Below are 16,048 nucleotides of genomic sequence, written 5' to 3' on the forward strand. Positions count from 1 at the left end.
ATTCCCCATGACCACCACAACCGTCTCCAAATTCCCCATGACCACCACAGCCGTCTCCAAATTCCCCATGATCACCACAGCCGTCTCCAAATTCCCCATGACCACCACAACCGTCTCCAAATTCCCCATGACCACCACAGCCGTCTCCAAATTCCCCATGACCACCACAACCGTCTCCAAATTCCCCATGACCACCACAGCCGTCTCCAAAGTCACTGTGACCACCACAGCCGTCTCCAAATTCACCGTGACCGCCCACCTCTTTCCACCCCTCCCCACTTCACATTTGGACACCTATAATTTCTGTATTGTAGATGTTTTCTTCTGATTGTTCATGGACTTTGGATGTTGCTGGCAAATCTAGCATTTATAGATTATCAAGATGTTCCATTTTGACAGTAGGCCTAACCTAGTTTCTTGAACCACTAATGTGGGTATGCCCACAGTACTGTTAGGGAGAGAGCGCTGGGGTTCTGATCCAGCAGCAATGAGGGAATGGCTGATGTGTTTCCAAGGCACAGAGGTGCCTCTCCTACAGGCAGCAGTGCTGTAATATGCCACATGGCAGGTATTGGAGGCACTGCCAGGGAAACCTTCCCAGACTCTCGCAGTGTGTCTTTTTTGTTGGTACACATTGCACCAGTGATGGAGACACTAATTCTGTGTATTCTCACATAATTCTGTCTTCGTTCGCTGACCTCAATGTGTATTGTAAGATTGTGGGCTTTGCTCTAATCGTAAGACCCAAGTCAATTACAATCATAAACTGAGTTAAGAAAGCCAATCTTAAAAGCTTACTGGTCCTGATTAATCACAGGATTCCTTTCAGATATAGATGTGTTTTTATAGTTTATGAAGTTTATCAAAACAAACAATACTTAATAAAAGCGGTGGTTTTGATTCGGACCCAGCCAGGGTTTCCTGGTTAACTGGGCCCAGGTCCCTTGTTCTCCTCTGTTGATTGATGTTCTCCTCCTGCCTCCAGTCATCTTTGCTGTGCTCCTAACCACTAAGAGTCTCTGTTTATTAACCCTTGTTCGCCTGCCCATGATCAGAGACATCTTGAAATCTAATTGGTTTGCCAATGCATAGACATCATATGAATCTCACATTGGTAGGTAGTGTGTAGCTGATTTCTGATAGATATTTTACTGGTAGCATTTATTGTTTCCGAATTTGTCCCTTGAAGTGACAATTATATCTCTGTGATTGTAACTTGATTCTCTTACTTGATCTCTACCAAGATAACCGTGACACCCGCAGAGTCATTTGTTTGTCTGCTTGAGAGGGTCATGCAGGATCATCCCTGAGAGATTTAATCTCATTCCTGACACCCTAACAGATACATGTAACTATTTTGGAAAATTCAAAAGTCCCATCAATGTCATTTAGCTAAAAGAAGCAGGTGTGACTCCACAACAATAGCTGTTGTTGCCTGACTCAAATTCACTGATCTTCAAAAGACCACACTGCATTTTTCTTTCTCCAACAGACCTGTTGCTTTTTTGAAGGCAATTAAACCATTTTAAAACATACCTGTGTCTGTATGTGAAAGGTTTTTAACCTGCACATTTTTACATTTGTTACTCTAAGTATACATTTGCTTTGCCCATAAAAATAGCCATCAAGTCATAAACCCATTTTGACCTTGCAGAAAGTGACCGCAGTTAAATAGAATATGGTTTTATTCCTCACTTAATAAAGTCACAATGATTGAAAATAACACATTGCCACAGTTATGGCTACCCATTACATCCATTGGATGGTGATGGCTAGCACGAGGGGATTATAGCTTTAAATGGAGGGGTGATAGATATAGGACAGACGTCAGAGGTAGGTTCTTTACTCAGTAGTACGGGCGTGGAATGCCCTGCCTGCAACAGTAGTAGATTCGTGAACGTTAAGAGCATTCAAATGGTCATTCGATAAACCTATGGACGATAATAGAATAGTGTAGATTAGATGGGCTCCAGATTGGTTCCACAGGTCGGCACGACTTATGTTCTCTGTTCAATGTGGTATTGTTGGAGAAGGAAAGGACTCGTGACTCTGAGCAAAAAATGATCAGCTCAAGGCTCCTGTCCCCCCCAGTTAAGTTGTGTTTGAGTGTGTGGTTGAGAGATTTGGTGAAGACCAGTGTTGACAGACACCGTGTGTGCTGATTTGCCATTTCGCTGCCACAGGTACCAGTGCTCTGAGGAGATCCTAACCATCGCAGCCATGCTGTCGGTCAACAACGCCATCTTCTACCGGCCCAAAGACAAGGTGGTGCATGCTGACAATGCTCGCATGAACTTCTTCCTGCCTGGAGGGGATCATCTGGTCCTGCTCAACGTCTATACACAGGTGAGGGGGAGCAGCAGGTACTAAATCAGTCACCCTGTGCATTCAGGGACTGTGTGAGTCTCCTTGTGTTCGGTGGCAGGGAGGGGAGTGGCGCATGCATCTCACCACCGTTGAGGGCCGTGTAAGCCTGACCTGTCCTTTCTCACTCCTCGTCCCCCCCCCCCCCCCCCACTCCTCTGCAGTGGGTAGAAAGCGGCTACTCCACGCAGTGGTGCTATGAGAATTTCATTCAGTTCCGGTCGATGCGGAGAGCCAGGGACGTGCGGGACCAGTTGGAGGGTCTGATGGAGAGGATTGAAGTGGAAATGAAATCATCTGCGGGCGATAACGTCCTCATCCGCAAGGTGAGAGGGGGGAACACAGCGACGGTCACGCTCAAGGGGGAAGGCGATGGCTAAGTGGCATTTTCGCTGGACTGTTAATCGTGAAAATAAGCTAGTGTTCTGCAGACCTGGATTTGAACCTTGCTAGGTGAAATGGTGGCTCAGAGGTTAGCGCGGCTTCCTCCCAGTGCTAGTACCCGGGTTCGATTCCAGCCTCAGACGACTACCTGTGCGGAGTTTGCACATTCTCCCCGTGTCTGTGTGGGTTTCCTCCCACAGTCCAAAGATGTGCAGGTTAGGTGGGTGGGCCACGAGAAATGCAGAGTTACAGGGATAGAGTTGGGGGGGGGGCGGAGGGAGGTGGGTCTGGGTGGGATGTTCTTTGGAGGGGAGTCAGTGTGGCCAGCTTCCACACTGTAGGGATTCTGAGAGGGCGAGGGCCGGAGCTGCTCACGTGATCTTGAGAGGGGGCCAGAGTCGGGAACTTCAGAATGGGAAAGGGTATCCTTATCCAGGGAACTGTTCAGTTAAACCATGCCTGAACGGACTCTTAACCCTCTCTGCTCACATCTGGTCCTTAATGTTGAATGCCCTCGCCCAGTAAAATTCGATCGGAGGTTGAGCTGGTGATGGCAGGGGAGGACTGCTCCTGGTGTATTGTTGTGGCGGACGACAGGAGCCAGTCCCTTGACCGGAGGGTGTTGCAGGCCCTACTTGGTTTAATCAGTGGGGCAAGTCTGTGTAGGTTGGCTGTTCATAGACCAGCTGTAGAACAGAGCTGTGCCAAGGCAGAGTCAGGCCACAGTCACTGAAGCATAGATTCCCTACAGTGTGGAAACAGACACGGGGAGAATGTGCAAATTCCACACAGTCAATTGCCTGAGGCTGGGAATCGAACCCGGGTCCTGGCGCTGTGAGGCAGCAGTGCTAACCACTGAGCCACCGTGCCGCCCACTGCTTGGGTAGGGTTGCGGCTTGTCCCGAAACAAAGCGCCAGCTGTCTTGTGCCAATCTGTGGCCACCCACAGATCAGTCCGACCACTATCGAAACTGCCTGTTTAACTCCAGCTGTGAAATTCCTGATGATTTATGTTGGGTTTCTTTTGTAACACAGCAAGGGAGCAGTCTGACCGTAAGGCCGGTTGCTATCAGACAGAGTTGTGCAGGGTTTATTGTATCCAGTAGGTGATTTTTGACAGGTCTGGACTGGTACCAAGAATACCAGCTTTGTGAGGGGACTGGAGAAGTCGGGATTACTCTCCTCAGAACTCAATAGTTCGCGTGGTGATTGAATGGAAGTGTTTGAGACCGTGAGGAGTTCTGATCGAAACATGTTCGCGGTAGCGGGCGAGTCAGTAACCAGAAGCTGAGTGAATGGTTTAAAAGCAGAACGGGAGATGGTTTTTCTTTTTGGTGTTGTGAGGGGGGGGGGGAAGGAAGGCGTGGGGAGGGGGTTGGTCTGGATTTTGCTGCCTGAAAAAATCAGTGGAAGCAGGTTCAGTCTGAACTTTCACAAAGGGGAATTGGCGGAATAACAGGTCCTTTAAGAGGCAAGGTGTGCAGGGCCGAGGGGATGAGAAAGAACAGAATCTGTTAGATCGATCCACCGGAGAGTCAGCAAGCGTTCAGTGATGGGGCACACCTCCTTCCTCGGTGCTACGGCTCTGTAGCTGTGTTTGAAGTTCACCAAACGCTGTGCTGAATTGGGGGAGGGGGCTGTGTGTGTGTGTGGGGGGGGGAGGGGTGTGGGTGTGTGCGCGCGTGGCACTGAGAGGAGAGCTGATTGCTGATCTGGGCATTGCCCCCCCCCCCCCACCCCAGTAACCACTGCCCAGCTGGGAGGAAGATCCCTCTGAAAGATAGTTGGGAGATGATTCTCACACACAGTTTCTTCCTCCTCTTCCCCCCCCCCCTCTGTTGCCTGCAGGCCATCACCGCTGGCTTCTTTTACCACACCGCCCGGCTCACTCGCACTGGCTACAAGACGGTGAAGCACCAGCAGGCAGTCTACGTCCACCCCAACAGCAGCCTGTTTGAGGAGCAGCCCCGCTGGCTCATCTACCACGAGCTGGTCTTCACCACAAAGGAGTTCATGAGACAGGTACGTTCCCGGCTGACCACACTTTCCCTGTTTCTGTCTGTCTCTTGTTACTCCACCATTTCCTGCTGACTCTTTTAACACCCTTGTGCTGGATGACCCCCCCCCTCCTCAGTCCAGTGTGAGGTTGGCAGCTGTTCACCTGTGGAGGGCATCATTGGCCCCCTCTTGCATTCCTGTTAAAAGCTCCTCCTCCCCAAGTCTCCACATCCAGATAACCAGCGCCACACGCAGAGGAATTAGAGGTTTATCTTGTAGCTAAGGAGATTATTATTACACAGTGGGGAGTGTAGACCTGGGGAGGGAGACTTTTAAATTTATTTTTTACTGTCACGTGTACTCAAGTACAGGAGTGCAGTGAAAAGCGCCATTTTAGATACAAAGGTGTAAAAAAAATCTTGGGTACAAAGTAGTAAGAATAAAAGGTTAATCATTACCTTCATAGAATAGGTAGAAAAATGAAGAAATCAGTTAATATTTAACGCCCTTCTTAATTTAAACTAGAAAAATACAGGAATTCAGTTCCTTAAGGTTGCTGATGTAAAATCAGACATCTGCCATTTAAGATGAAGGTGAGAAGGAATGTCTTCTCTCTGAGGAGTAGTGAGTTGTGAAATTCTCTTTCCCAGAAACCATACATTCAAGGCTGAGTATGACAGCTTTCTGATTGACAGGGACTTGGAGGGTGAGGAGTAGGATAGAAAGTGGGGTTGAGGCCACATTCAGACAGAGCAGAACCGAGGGGCCGAATGCACTCGATTAGATTCCCTACAGTGCGGAAACAGGCCCTTCGGCCCAACAAGTCCACACAGACCCTCCGAAGAGTAACCCACCAAGACCCATTTCCCTCTGACTCATGCACCGAGCACCTATGCTGCCTGGTGGCTCTAGCGGTTAGCACTGCTGCCTCTCAGCACCAGGGTCCCGGGTTCAAATCCAGCCTCTGGCGACTGTCTGTGTGGAGTTTGCACATTCTCCCCGTGTCTGCGTGGGTTTCCTCCGGGTGCTCCGGTTTCCTCCCACAGTCCCAAGATGTGCAGGTCAGGGTGGATTGGCCATGCTGAATTACCCCATAGTGTTAGGTGCATTAGTCAGAGGGAAATGGGTCTAGGTGGGATACTCTTCAGCGGGTCGGTGTGGATTTGTTGGGCCGAAGGGCCTGTTTCCAAACTGTAGGGAATCTGATCTAATCTTTTTAATCCCACTCTTATTTTTGAAGTTCTTACAAAATAAGGCCATTGAACCCACGTGGCTAAATACATGGTTTGTGATTTCTCTTCTTTTTGGGAAGATGTAACAGAAGGTTAGCACTGTTGCCTCATGGTGCCGTGGACCCGGGTTTGATTCCAATCTCAGGCGACTGACCGCGTGGAGTTTGCACGTTCTCCCTGTGGTTTTCGTTTGGGTGCTCCGGGTTACCTCTGTTGTGCAAAGGTGTGCAGGTTAGGTGGGTTGGCCATGCGAAATCATCAGCATCCTCTTTGTGAGAGGTAGGCCATGCCTCACAAGCCTGACTGAGTTCTTTGAGGATGTGACAGGACAAGTTAACGAGCAGTGGATGTGGTATATTCGAATTTCAGTAAGGCATTGATAAGGTTCCCCACGATAGGCTCATTCAGAAAGGTAGGAGGTATGGGTACAGGGAGATTTGGCTGTCTGGATACAGAATTGGCTGGCCAAAAGAAGACAGCCTCTGCTCTTTGTTGTTTTTTATCAATGACTTGGATGAAGAAGTGGAAGGGTGGGTTAGTAAGTTTGCCGATGACACAAAGGTCAGTGGTGTTGTGGACAGTGTTGAGGGCTGTTGCACACTGCAACAAGACATTGACAGGATGCAGAGCTGCTCTGAGAAGTGGCAGATGGAGTTCAGCCTGGATAAATGTGAAGTAATTCATTTTGGAAGGTCGAATGTGAATGCTGAATACAAGGTTAAAGACAGGATTCTTGGCAATATGGAGGAACAGTGAGATCTTGGGGTCTACGTACATAGATCCCCCAAAGTTGTCACCCATATTGATAGGGTTGTTAAGAAGGAATATGGTGTTTTGGCTTTCATTGACGGGGGGATTGAATTTAAAAGTCACAAGGTTTTGCTGCAGCTGTATAAATCCCTGGTTCGACCACATTTGGAATGTTGTGTCCAGTTCTGGTCACCTCCTCGTTTTATTGGTAGCATGTAGATGCTTCAGAGAGGGTGCAGAGGAGATTTATCTGAGTGCTGCCTGGATTGGAGGGCTTGTCTTATGAAGAGAGGTTGAGTGAGGCTAGGGCTTCTCACACTGGAGAGAAGGAAGAAAGAGAGGTGACTTGAGAGAGGTGTACAAGCTATTGAGAAGCAGTGATAGAGTAAACAGCAAGAGACTTTTCCCCAGGGCAGAAATGGCTATCACAAGGGGTCATAAGTTTAAGGTGATAGGAGGAAGGTTTGGGGGAGATGTCAGAGGTGGGTTCTTTACACCGAGTGGTGGGTGCGTGGAATGCACTGCCAGCGGTGGGAGTAGAATCAGACAGTGCTGGACAAGCACATGGATGGCAGTAAATTGAGGGCTGTGTGGGTTAGGTTGATCTTAGATTAAGGTAAATGCTCGGTACAACGTCGAGGGCTGAAGGGCCTGTACTGTGCTGCGCGTGTCCTACCTTCTATGAAATTGCCGACAGCACCCAGGGATGTGCCAGCTAGCTGGGTTAGCCATGGGAAATGCAGGATTACAGGGATAGGGTAGGCTGGCCTGCCTCCACGCGGTGGGGATTCTGTAATGCGAGGGTCTCTCACTTCTTCAGATTCGTGACCACTTCGGATCTTTTACACCGGAGCTGGCAGGAATGAGCAGCAGCAGTAGTGGGCCAACTTCAGCCTGCCTGACTGTTCAGTGGGGGCGTGGATGATATTGAGTTTCACATTCTAGCCTGCTACACACAACCCTGATAGATCAAACATTCCGCCCCCCCCCCCCCCCCCCCCCCGATTCCAGCCCAAAATGATGAAGCGTCCTACAGCCCTCTTGCAGTAGGAAATTCCAAATGCTTTGAGCCCTTTAAATGAAGTCACTTCTTGTCACCTCAGTCCTTTTAAAAAAAAATCGATTGATCCTTTAAACCGAGACAGCCCCCCCCCGACACGCCCCTTGGAGAGGATTGTCAGCCCCCCCCCGCCCCTCCCCAGGCACGCCCCTTGGAGAGGATTGTCAGCCCCCCCCCGCCCCTCCCCAGGCACGCCCCTTGGAGAGGATTGTCAGCCCCCCCCGCCCCTCCCCAGGCACGCCCCTTGGAGAGGATTGTCAGCCCCCCCCCGCCCCTCCCCCCAGGCACGCCCCTTGGAGAGGATTGTCAGCCCCCCCCCGCCCCTCCCCAGGCACGCCCCTTGGAGAGGATTGTCAGCCCCCCCGCCCCTCCCCCCAGGCACGCCCCTTGGAGAGGATTGTCAGCCCCCCCGCCCCTCCCCCAGCACGCCCCTTGGAGAGGATTGTCAGCCCCCCCCGCCCCTCCCCCAGCACGCCCCTTGGAGAGGATTGTCAGCCCCCCCCGCCCCTCCCCCCTGGCACGCCCCTTGGAGAGGATTGTCAGCCCCCCCCGCCCCTCCCCCCAGGCACGCCCCTTGGAGAGGATTGTCAGCCCCCCCCGCCCCTCCCCCCTGGCACGCCCCTTGGAGAGGATTGTCAGCCCCCCCCGCCCCTCCCCCCTGGCACGCCCCTTGGAGAGGATTGTCAGCCCCCCCCGCCCCTCCCCCCTGGCACGCCCCTTGGAGAGGATTGTCAGCCCCCCCCGCCCCTCCCCCCAGGCACGCCCCTTGGAGAGGATTGTCAGCCCCCCCGCCCCTCCCCCCAGGCACGCCCCTTGGAGAGGATTGTCAGTCAGGATGATATGACTGAGTTCCCGATGTGGGACTGGAGCCCATGACTTTCCTGACTCACTCAGCAAGCCTGAGAGCTTGTCAATTGCAATACCTGCAGCATGGTGGACAGGTGCTCCATCTAATGATGGGGCGTGGTACTGCATCAGCGCCCAGAGTTTTAGAGCACAGAAACAAGCCCCTTTGGTCCAACCAGTTTCCCTCGCTAAACTAGTCCCACTTACCTGCACTTGGCCCGTATCCTTCTAAACCTTTCCGATTCGTGTTCCTGCCCAAACACCCCTTTTTTAAATGTTGTAACTGTGCCTGCATCTATCACTTCCTCTGGCAGCTATTTCCACACATGTGGAAAGAAATTATCCCTCGGGTCCCTTTTTTGTTTAAAAAACTTTCTCCTCTCACCTTAAAAATATGACCCCCTAGTTTTGAACCCTCACACCCCAGGGAAAAGACTCTGTGCCATTCACCTTATCTATGCCCCTCATAATTCCTTAAACCCCCTTAATCTCTGTTGTTCCAGTAAAAATAGTCCAAGCCTATCCAGCCTCTCCTCATAGCTCAATCCCTCCATTACCGGTTACATCCTTTTCAAACCTTTTCTGAACCCTGACCAGCTCAGTAATATCCTTCCTGTAACAGGGCGACCAGAAGAGGCCTCACCAACCTCAACATGACGTCCCAACTCCTACGGTCAAATGTATGAGCAATTTAGGCTAAACGCCTTCTTAACCACCCCTGTCTGCCTGTGATGCAACATCCAAAGAATTGTTTACCTGAACCCCGAGGAATCTCTTTTCGAAAACACGCCCCAGGGCCCTACCGCTAATTGTATACGTCCTGCTCTTGTTTGTTTGATCAAAATGCAAATACCTCGCATTTATCCAAATTAAACTCCATCTGCCACTCCTCAGTCCATTGGCCCAAGTGTTCAAGATTCCTTTGTAACCTTGCATGACTATACCACCAATTCTGGTGTCATCTGCAAACTTACTAACCGTGCTCATCCATGTTGGTGTTTGTGGTGCTTTTTCAGTTTGGAGAGTCAGCGACGCTCCACCTAACCCCGCCCTCAGCTACCCACAGTGCACCGAGGGGGGACCACCCATCCCCCCTCAGCAGCTACCTTGAAGCTCCGCACTGCACCTCTCAATTTTCCCCCCCTCTGTGTCTCAGGTGATCGAGATCGACAGTGGGTGGCTGCTGGAGGTGGCCCCGCATTACTACAAATCCAAGGAGCTGCAGGATGCGGCCAGCAAGAAGATGCCCAAGAAAGTGGGCAAGACCCGGGAGGAGCTCGGCTGAGGGGCCCGGGCACGGGTGCCCTGCCAGGAGCGGGTGAGCCCTACCCCACCCCTCTGCAGTGGGACGACACCTCATTTACCTATAGGGCGAACGTTCACTGTTTCAGATTAAACGGATGCGAGGGTTGCCTGAAGGATAGCCTCAAATCCCCCCCCGGCGTCGTGCTGGCACTGGATGCCCGGTTCGGATCGAATTGCAGCCCCCATCCCCAGGAGGAATGTTACACTGTGTTTCAGCCGGCATCGAGCTAGGGCTGGGTGGAGAACGGTGCCTCTTGGCTGCAACGCAAGGGCCACAGTGATTCTGAGCCACCGGGAATAATAACCAGGAAGGAAGGAGTTCCCGATTCCAAGAGCTCAGGACGGTCCAGTGGCTTGTGCCAGCAGCAGGAGCCTTGTCCCTCAGAACACTTTCACATCTGCACGAGTGAGATGTGAGGCAATCCAGAGCTGCAACTTCCTGATGTTTCAAATAAAGTTTGGCACTTTTGTAGAAGAAGAAAGCCAGTTTGTCTTCCTGTCAAAGCTCTTGTCTTCTCGTTTGTCAATATTTGTAATCTGTAATCTAACAGTGCAGAGGACACCAATCCCTTGATTTCCACAGCATCCTCCTGTCGGAGTGTCTCTGTGACAGGACTGAGGTGCTTTGACAGTGGAGCCCTCACAGCAGTCAGTGTATCTCCCTTATAGACCTGGTCACTGTGTCCCCCTACAGCAGTCAGTGTATCTCCCTGATAGACCTGGTCACTGTGTCCCCCTACAACAGTCAGTGTGTCTCCCTGATAGACCTAGTCAGTGTATCTCCCTGATAGGCCTGGTCACTGTGTCCCCTACAGCAGTCAGTGTATCTCCCTGATAGACCTGGTCACTGTGTCCCCCTACAGCAGTCAGTGCATCTCCCTGATAGACCTGGTGGGAGCCCCTACAGCAGTCAGTGTATCTCCCTGATAGGCCTGGTCACTGTGTCCCCTACAGCAGTCAGTGTATCTCCCTGATAGACCTGGTCACTGTGTCCCCTACAGCAGTCAGTGTATCTCCCTGATAGACCTGGTGGGAGCCCCTACAGCAGTCAGTGTATCTCCCTGATAGACCTAGTCACTGTGTCCCCCTACAGCAGTCAGTGTATCTCCCTGATAGACCTGGTCACTGTGTCCCCTACAGCAGTCAGTGTATCTCTCTGATAGACCTGTTCACTGGGCCCCCCCTACAGCAGTCAGTGTATCTCCCTGATAGACCTGGTGGCAGCCCCTACAGCAGTCAGTGTATCTCCCTGATAGACCTGGTCACTGTGTCCCCCTATAGCAGTCAGTGTATCTCCCTGATAGACCTAGTCACTGGGCCCTCTACAGCAGTCAGTGTATCTCCCTGATAGACCTGGTCACTGTGTCCCCGACAGCAGTCAGTGTATCTCCCGGATAGACCTGGTCATTGTGTCCCCCTACAGCAGTCAGTGTATCTCTCTGATAGACCTGGTCACTGTGTCCCCCTACAGCAGTCAGTGTATCTCCCTGATAGACCTAGTCACTGTGTCCCCTACAGCAGTCAGTGTATCTCACTGATAGACCTGGTCACTGTGTCCCCCTACAGCAGTCAGTGTATCTCCCTGATAGACCTGGTCACTGGGCCCCCTACAGCAGTCAGTGTATCTCCCAAATAGACCTGTTCACTGGGCCCCCTACAGCAGTCAGTGTATCTCCCTGATAGACCTCGTCACTGTGTCCCCCTATAGCAGTCAGTGTATCTCCCTGATAGACCTAGTCACTGGGCCCCCTACAGCAGTCAGTGTATCTCCCTGATAGACCTGGTCACTGTGTCCCCTACAGCAGTCAGTGTATCTCCCTGATAGACCTGTTCACTGGGCCCCCTACAGCAGCCAGTGTATCTCCCTGATAGACCTGGTCACTGTGTCTCCCTACACCAGTCAGTGTATCTCCCTGATAGACCTGGTCACTGTGTCCCCTACAGCAGTCAGTGTATCTCCCTGATAGACCTGGTCACTGTGTCCCCCTACAGCAGTCAGTGTATCTCCCTGATAGACCTGGTCACTGTGTCCCCCGACAGCAGTCAGTGTATCTCCCTGATAGACCTGGTCACTGTGTCCCCCTACAGCAGTCAGTGTATCTCCCTGATAGACCTGGTCACTGTGTCCCCTACAGCAGTCAGTGTATCTCCCTGATAGACCTGGTCACTGTGTCCCCTACAGCAGTCAGTGTATCTCCCTGATAGACCTGGTCACTGTGTCCCCCTACAGCAGTCAGTGTATCTCCCTGATAGACCTGGTCACTGTGTCCCCTACAGCAGTCAGTGTATCTCCCTGATAGACCTGTTCATTGGGCCCCCTACAGCAGTCAGTGTATCTCCCTGAGAGACCTGGTCACTGTGTCCCCTACAGCAGTCAGTGTATCTCCCTGATAGACCTGGTCACTGTGTCCCCCGACAGCAGTCAATGTATCTCCCTGATAGACCTGGTCACTGGGCCCCCTACAGCAGTCAGTGTATCTCCCTGAGAGACCTGGTCACTGTGTCCCCTACAGCAGTCAGTGTATCTCCCTGATAGACCTGGTCACTGTGTCCCCTACAGCAGTCAGTGTATCTCCCTGAGAGACCTGGTCACTGTGTCCCCTACAGCAGTCAGTGTATCTCCCTGATAGACCTGGTCACTGTGTCCCCTACAGCAGTCAGTGTATCTCCCTGATAGACCTGGTCACTGTGTCCCCTACAGCAGTCAGTGTATCTCCCTGATAGACCTGGTCACTGGGACCCCCTACAGCAGTCAGTGTATCTCCCTGAGAGACCTGGTCACTGTGTCCCCCTATAGCAGTCAGTGTATCTCCCTGATAGACCTGGTCACTGTGTCCCCTACAGCAGTCAGTGTATCTCCCTGATAGACCTGGTAACTGTGTCCCCTACAGCAGTCAGTGTATCTCCCTGATAGACCTGGTCACTGTGTCCCCTACAGCAGTCAGTGTATCTCCCTGATAGACCTGGTCACTGTGTCCCCCTACAGCAGTCAGTGTATCTCCCTGATAGACCTGGTCTCCGTGTCCCCCTACAGCAGTCAGTGTATCTTCCTGATAGACCTGGTCACTGTGTCCCCTACAGCAGTCAGTGTATCTCCCTGATAGACCTGGTCTCCGTGTCCCCCTACAGCAGTCAGTGTATCTCCCTGATAGACCTGGTCACTGTGTCCCCTACAGCAGTCAGTGTATCTCCCTGATAGACCTGGTCTCCGTGTCCCCCTACAGCAGTCAGTGTATCTCCCTGATAGACCTGGTCACTGTGTCCCCCTATAGCAGTCAGTGTATCTCCCAGATAGACCTGTTCACTGGGCCGCCTACAGCAGTCAGTGTATCTCCCAAATAGACCTGTTCACTGGGCCCCCTACAGCAGTCAGTGTATCTCCCTGATAGACCTCGTCACTGTGTCCCCCTGTAGCAGTCAGTGTATCTCCCTGATAGACCTAGTCACTGGGCCCCCTACAGCAGTCAGTGTATCTCCCTGATAGACCTGGTCACTGTGTCCCCCTACAGCAGTCAGTGTATCTCCCTGATAGACCTGGTCACTGTGTCCCCTACAGCAGTCAGTGTATCTCCCTGATAGACCTGGTCACTGTGTCCCCTACAGCAGTCAGTGTATCTCCCTGATAGACCTGGTCACTGTGTCCCCCTATAGCACTCAGTGTATCTCCCTGATAGACCTGGTCACTGTGTCCCCGACAGCAGTCAGTGTATCTCCCTGATAGACCTGGTCTCCGTGTCCCCCTACAGCAGTCAGTGTATCTTCCTGATAGTCCTGGTCACTGTGTCCCCTACAGCAGTCAGTGTATCTCCCTGATAGACCTGGTCACTGGGCCCTCTACAGCAGTCAGTGTATCTCCCTGATAGACCTGGTCACTGTGTCCCCCTATAGCAGTCAGTGTATCTCCCTGATAGACCTGGTCACTGGGCCCCCTACAGCAGTCAGTGTATCTCCCTGAGAGACCTGGTCACTGTGTCTCCCTACAGCAGTCAGTGTATCTCCCTGATAGACCTGGTCACTGTGTCCCCCTATAGCAGTCAGTGTATCTCCCTGATAGACCTGGTCACTGGGCCCCCTACAACAGTCAGTGTATCTCCCTGAGAGACCTGGTCACTGTGTCTCCCTACAGCAGTCAGTGTATCTCCCTGGTAGACCTGGTCACTGTGTCCCCCTACAGCAGTCAGTGTATCTCCCTGATAGACCTGGTCACTGTGTCCCCTACAGCAGTCAGTGTATCTCCCTGATAGACCTAGTCAGTGCATCTCCCTGATAGACCTGCTCACTGTGTCTCCCTACAGCAGTCAGTGTATCTCCCTGATAGACCTGGTCACTGTGTCCCCTACAGCAGTCAGTGTATCTCCCTGATAGACCTGGTCACTGTGTCCCCTACAGCAGTCAGTGTATCTCCCTGATAGACCTGGTCTCTGTGTCCCCCTACAGCAGTCAGTGTATCTCCCTGATAGACCTGCTCACTGTGTCTCCCTACACCAGTCAGTGTATCTCCCTGATAGACCTGGTCACTGTGTCCCCCTACAGCAGTCAGTGTATCTCCCTGATAGACCTGGTCACTGTGTCCCCCTACAGCAGTCAGTGTATCTCCCTGATAGACCTGGTCACCGTGTCCCCTACAGCAGTCAGTGTATCTCCCTGATAGACCTGGTCACTGTGTCCCCTACAGCAGTCAGTGTATCTCCCTGATAGACCTGGTCACTGTGTCCCCTACAGCAGTCAGTGTATCTCTCTGATAGACCTGGTCACCGTGTCCCCCTACAGCAGTCAGTGTATCTCCCTGATAGACCTGGTCACTGTGTCCCCCGACAGCAGTCAGTGTATCTCCCTGATAGACCTGGTCACTGTGTCCCCTACAGCAGTCAGTGTATCTCTCTGATAGACCTGGTCACCGTGTCCCCCTACAGCAGTCAGTGTATCTCCCTGATAGACCTGGTCACTGTGACCCCCTACAGCAGTCAGTGTATCTCCCTGATAGACCTGTTCATTGGGCCCCCTACAGCAGTCATTGTATCTCCCTGATAGACCTGGCCACTGTGTCCCCCTACAGCAGTCAGTGTATCTCCCTGATAGACCTGGTCACTGTGTCCCCCTACAGCAGTCAGTGTATCTCCCTGATAGACCTATTCACTGTGTCCCCCTACAGCAGTCAGTGTATCTCCCTGATAGACCTGGTCACTGTGTCCCCTACAGCAGTCAGTGTATCTCCCTGATAGACCTGGTCACTGTGTCCCCTACAGCAGTCAGTGTATCTCCCTGAGAGACCTGGTCACTGTGTCCCCCTACAGCAGTCAGTGTATCTCCCTGATAGACCTGGTCACTGGGCCCCCTACAGCAGTCAGTGTATCTCCCTGATAGACCTGGTCACTGTGTCCCCTACAGCAGTCAGTGTATCTCCCTGATAGACCTGTTGACTGGGCCCCCTACAGCAGTCAGTGTATCTCCCTGATAGACCTGGTCACTGTGTCCCCTACAGCAGTCAGTGTATCTCCCTGATAGACCTGGTCACTGTGTCCCCCTACAGCAGTCAGTGTATCTCCCTGATAGACCTGGTCACTGTGTCCCCCTGCAGCAGTCAGTGTATCTCCCTGATAGACCTGGTCACTGTGTCCCCCTACAGCAGTCAGTGTATCTCCCTGATAGACCTGGTCACTGTGTCCTCTACAGCAGTCAGTGTATCTCCCTGATAGACCTGGTCTCCGTGTCCCCCTACAGCAGTCAGTGTATCTTCCTGAGAGACCTGGTGGGACCCCCTACAGCAGTCAGTGTATCTCCCTGATAGACCTGGTCACTGTGTCCTCTACAGCAGTCAGTGTATCTCCCTGATAGACCTGGTCTCCGTGTCCCCCTACAGCAGTCAGTGTATCTTCCTGAGAGACCTGGTCACTGTGTCCCCTACAGCAGTCAGTGTATCTCCCTGATAGACCTGGTCACTGTGTCCCCTACAGCAGTCAGTGTATCTCCCTGATAGACCTGGTCACTGTGTCCCCTACAGCAGTCAGTGTATCTCCCTGATAGACCTGGTGGGAGCCCCTACAGCAGTCAGTGTATCTCCCTGATACACCTAGTCACTGTGTCCCCCTACAGCAGTCAGTGTATCTCC

The 16,048-nt window shown here is 52.2% G+C and overlaps 1 protein-coding gene across 1 annotated transcript in view; it reads left to right on the forward strand.

The window, feature by feature from the left end:
• dhx16 (DEAH (Asp-Glu-Ala-His) box polypeptide 16) overlaps window positions 1–10,443 on the forward strand; it is a 47,786-nt gene extending 37,343 nt beyond the window's left edge. The window contains exons 18-21 of the mRNA XM_072549778.1: window positions 2,184–2,346; window positions 2,529–2,690; window positions 4,597–4,770; window positions 9,791–10,443. Coding sequence (XP_072405879.1) covers window positions 2,184–2,346; window positions 2,529–2,690; window positions 4,597–4,770; window positions 9,791–9,919 — 628 coding nt within the window. The 3' untranslated portion in view covers window positions 9,920–10,443. The remainder of the gene's footprint in view (window positions 1–2,183; window positions 2,347–2,528; window positions 2,691–4,596; window positions 4,771–9,790) is intronic.
• Window positions 10,444–16,048: the final 5,605 nt, after the last annotated feature.

Source organism: Chiloscyllium punctatum, chromosome 30 (genome assembly GCF_047496795.1).
Source record: "Chiloscyllium punctatum isolate Juve2018m chromosome 30, sChiPun1.3, whole genome shotgun sequence".
Taxonomy (NCBI): Eukaryota; Metazoa; Chordata; class Chondrichthyes; order Orectolobiformes; family Hemiscylliidae; genus Chiloscyllium; species Chiloscyllium punctatum.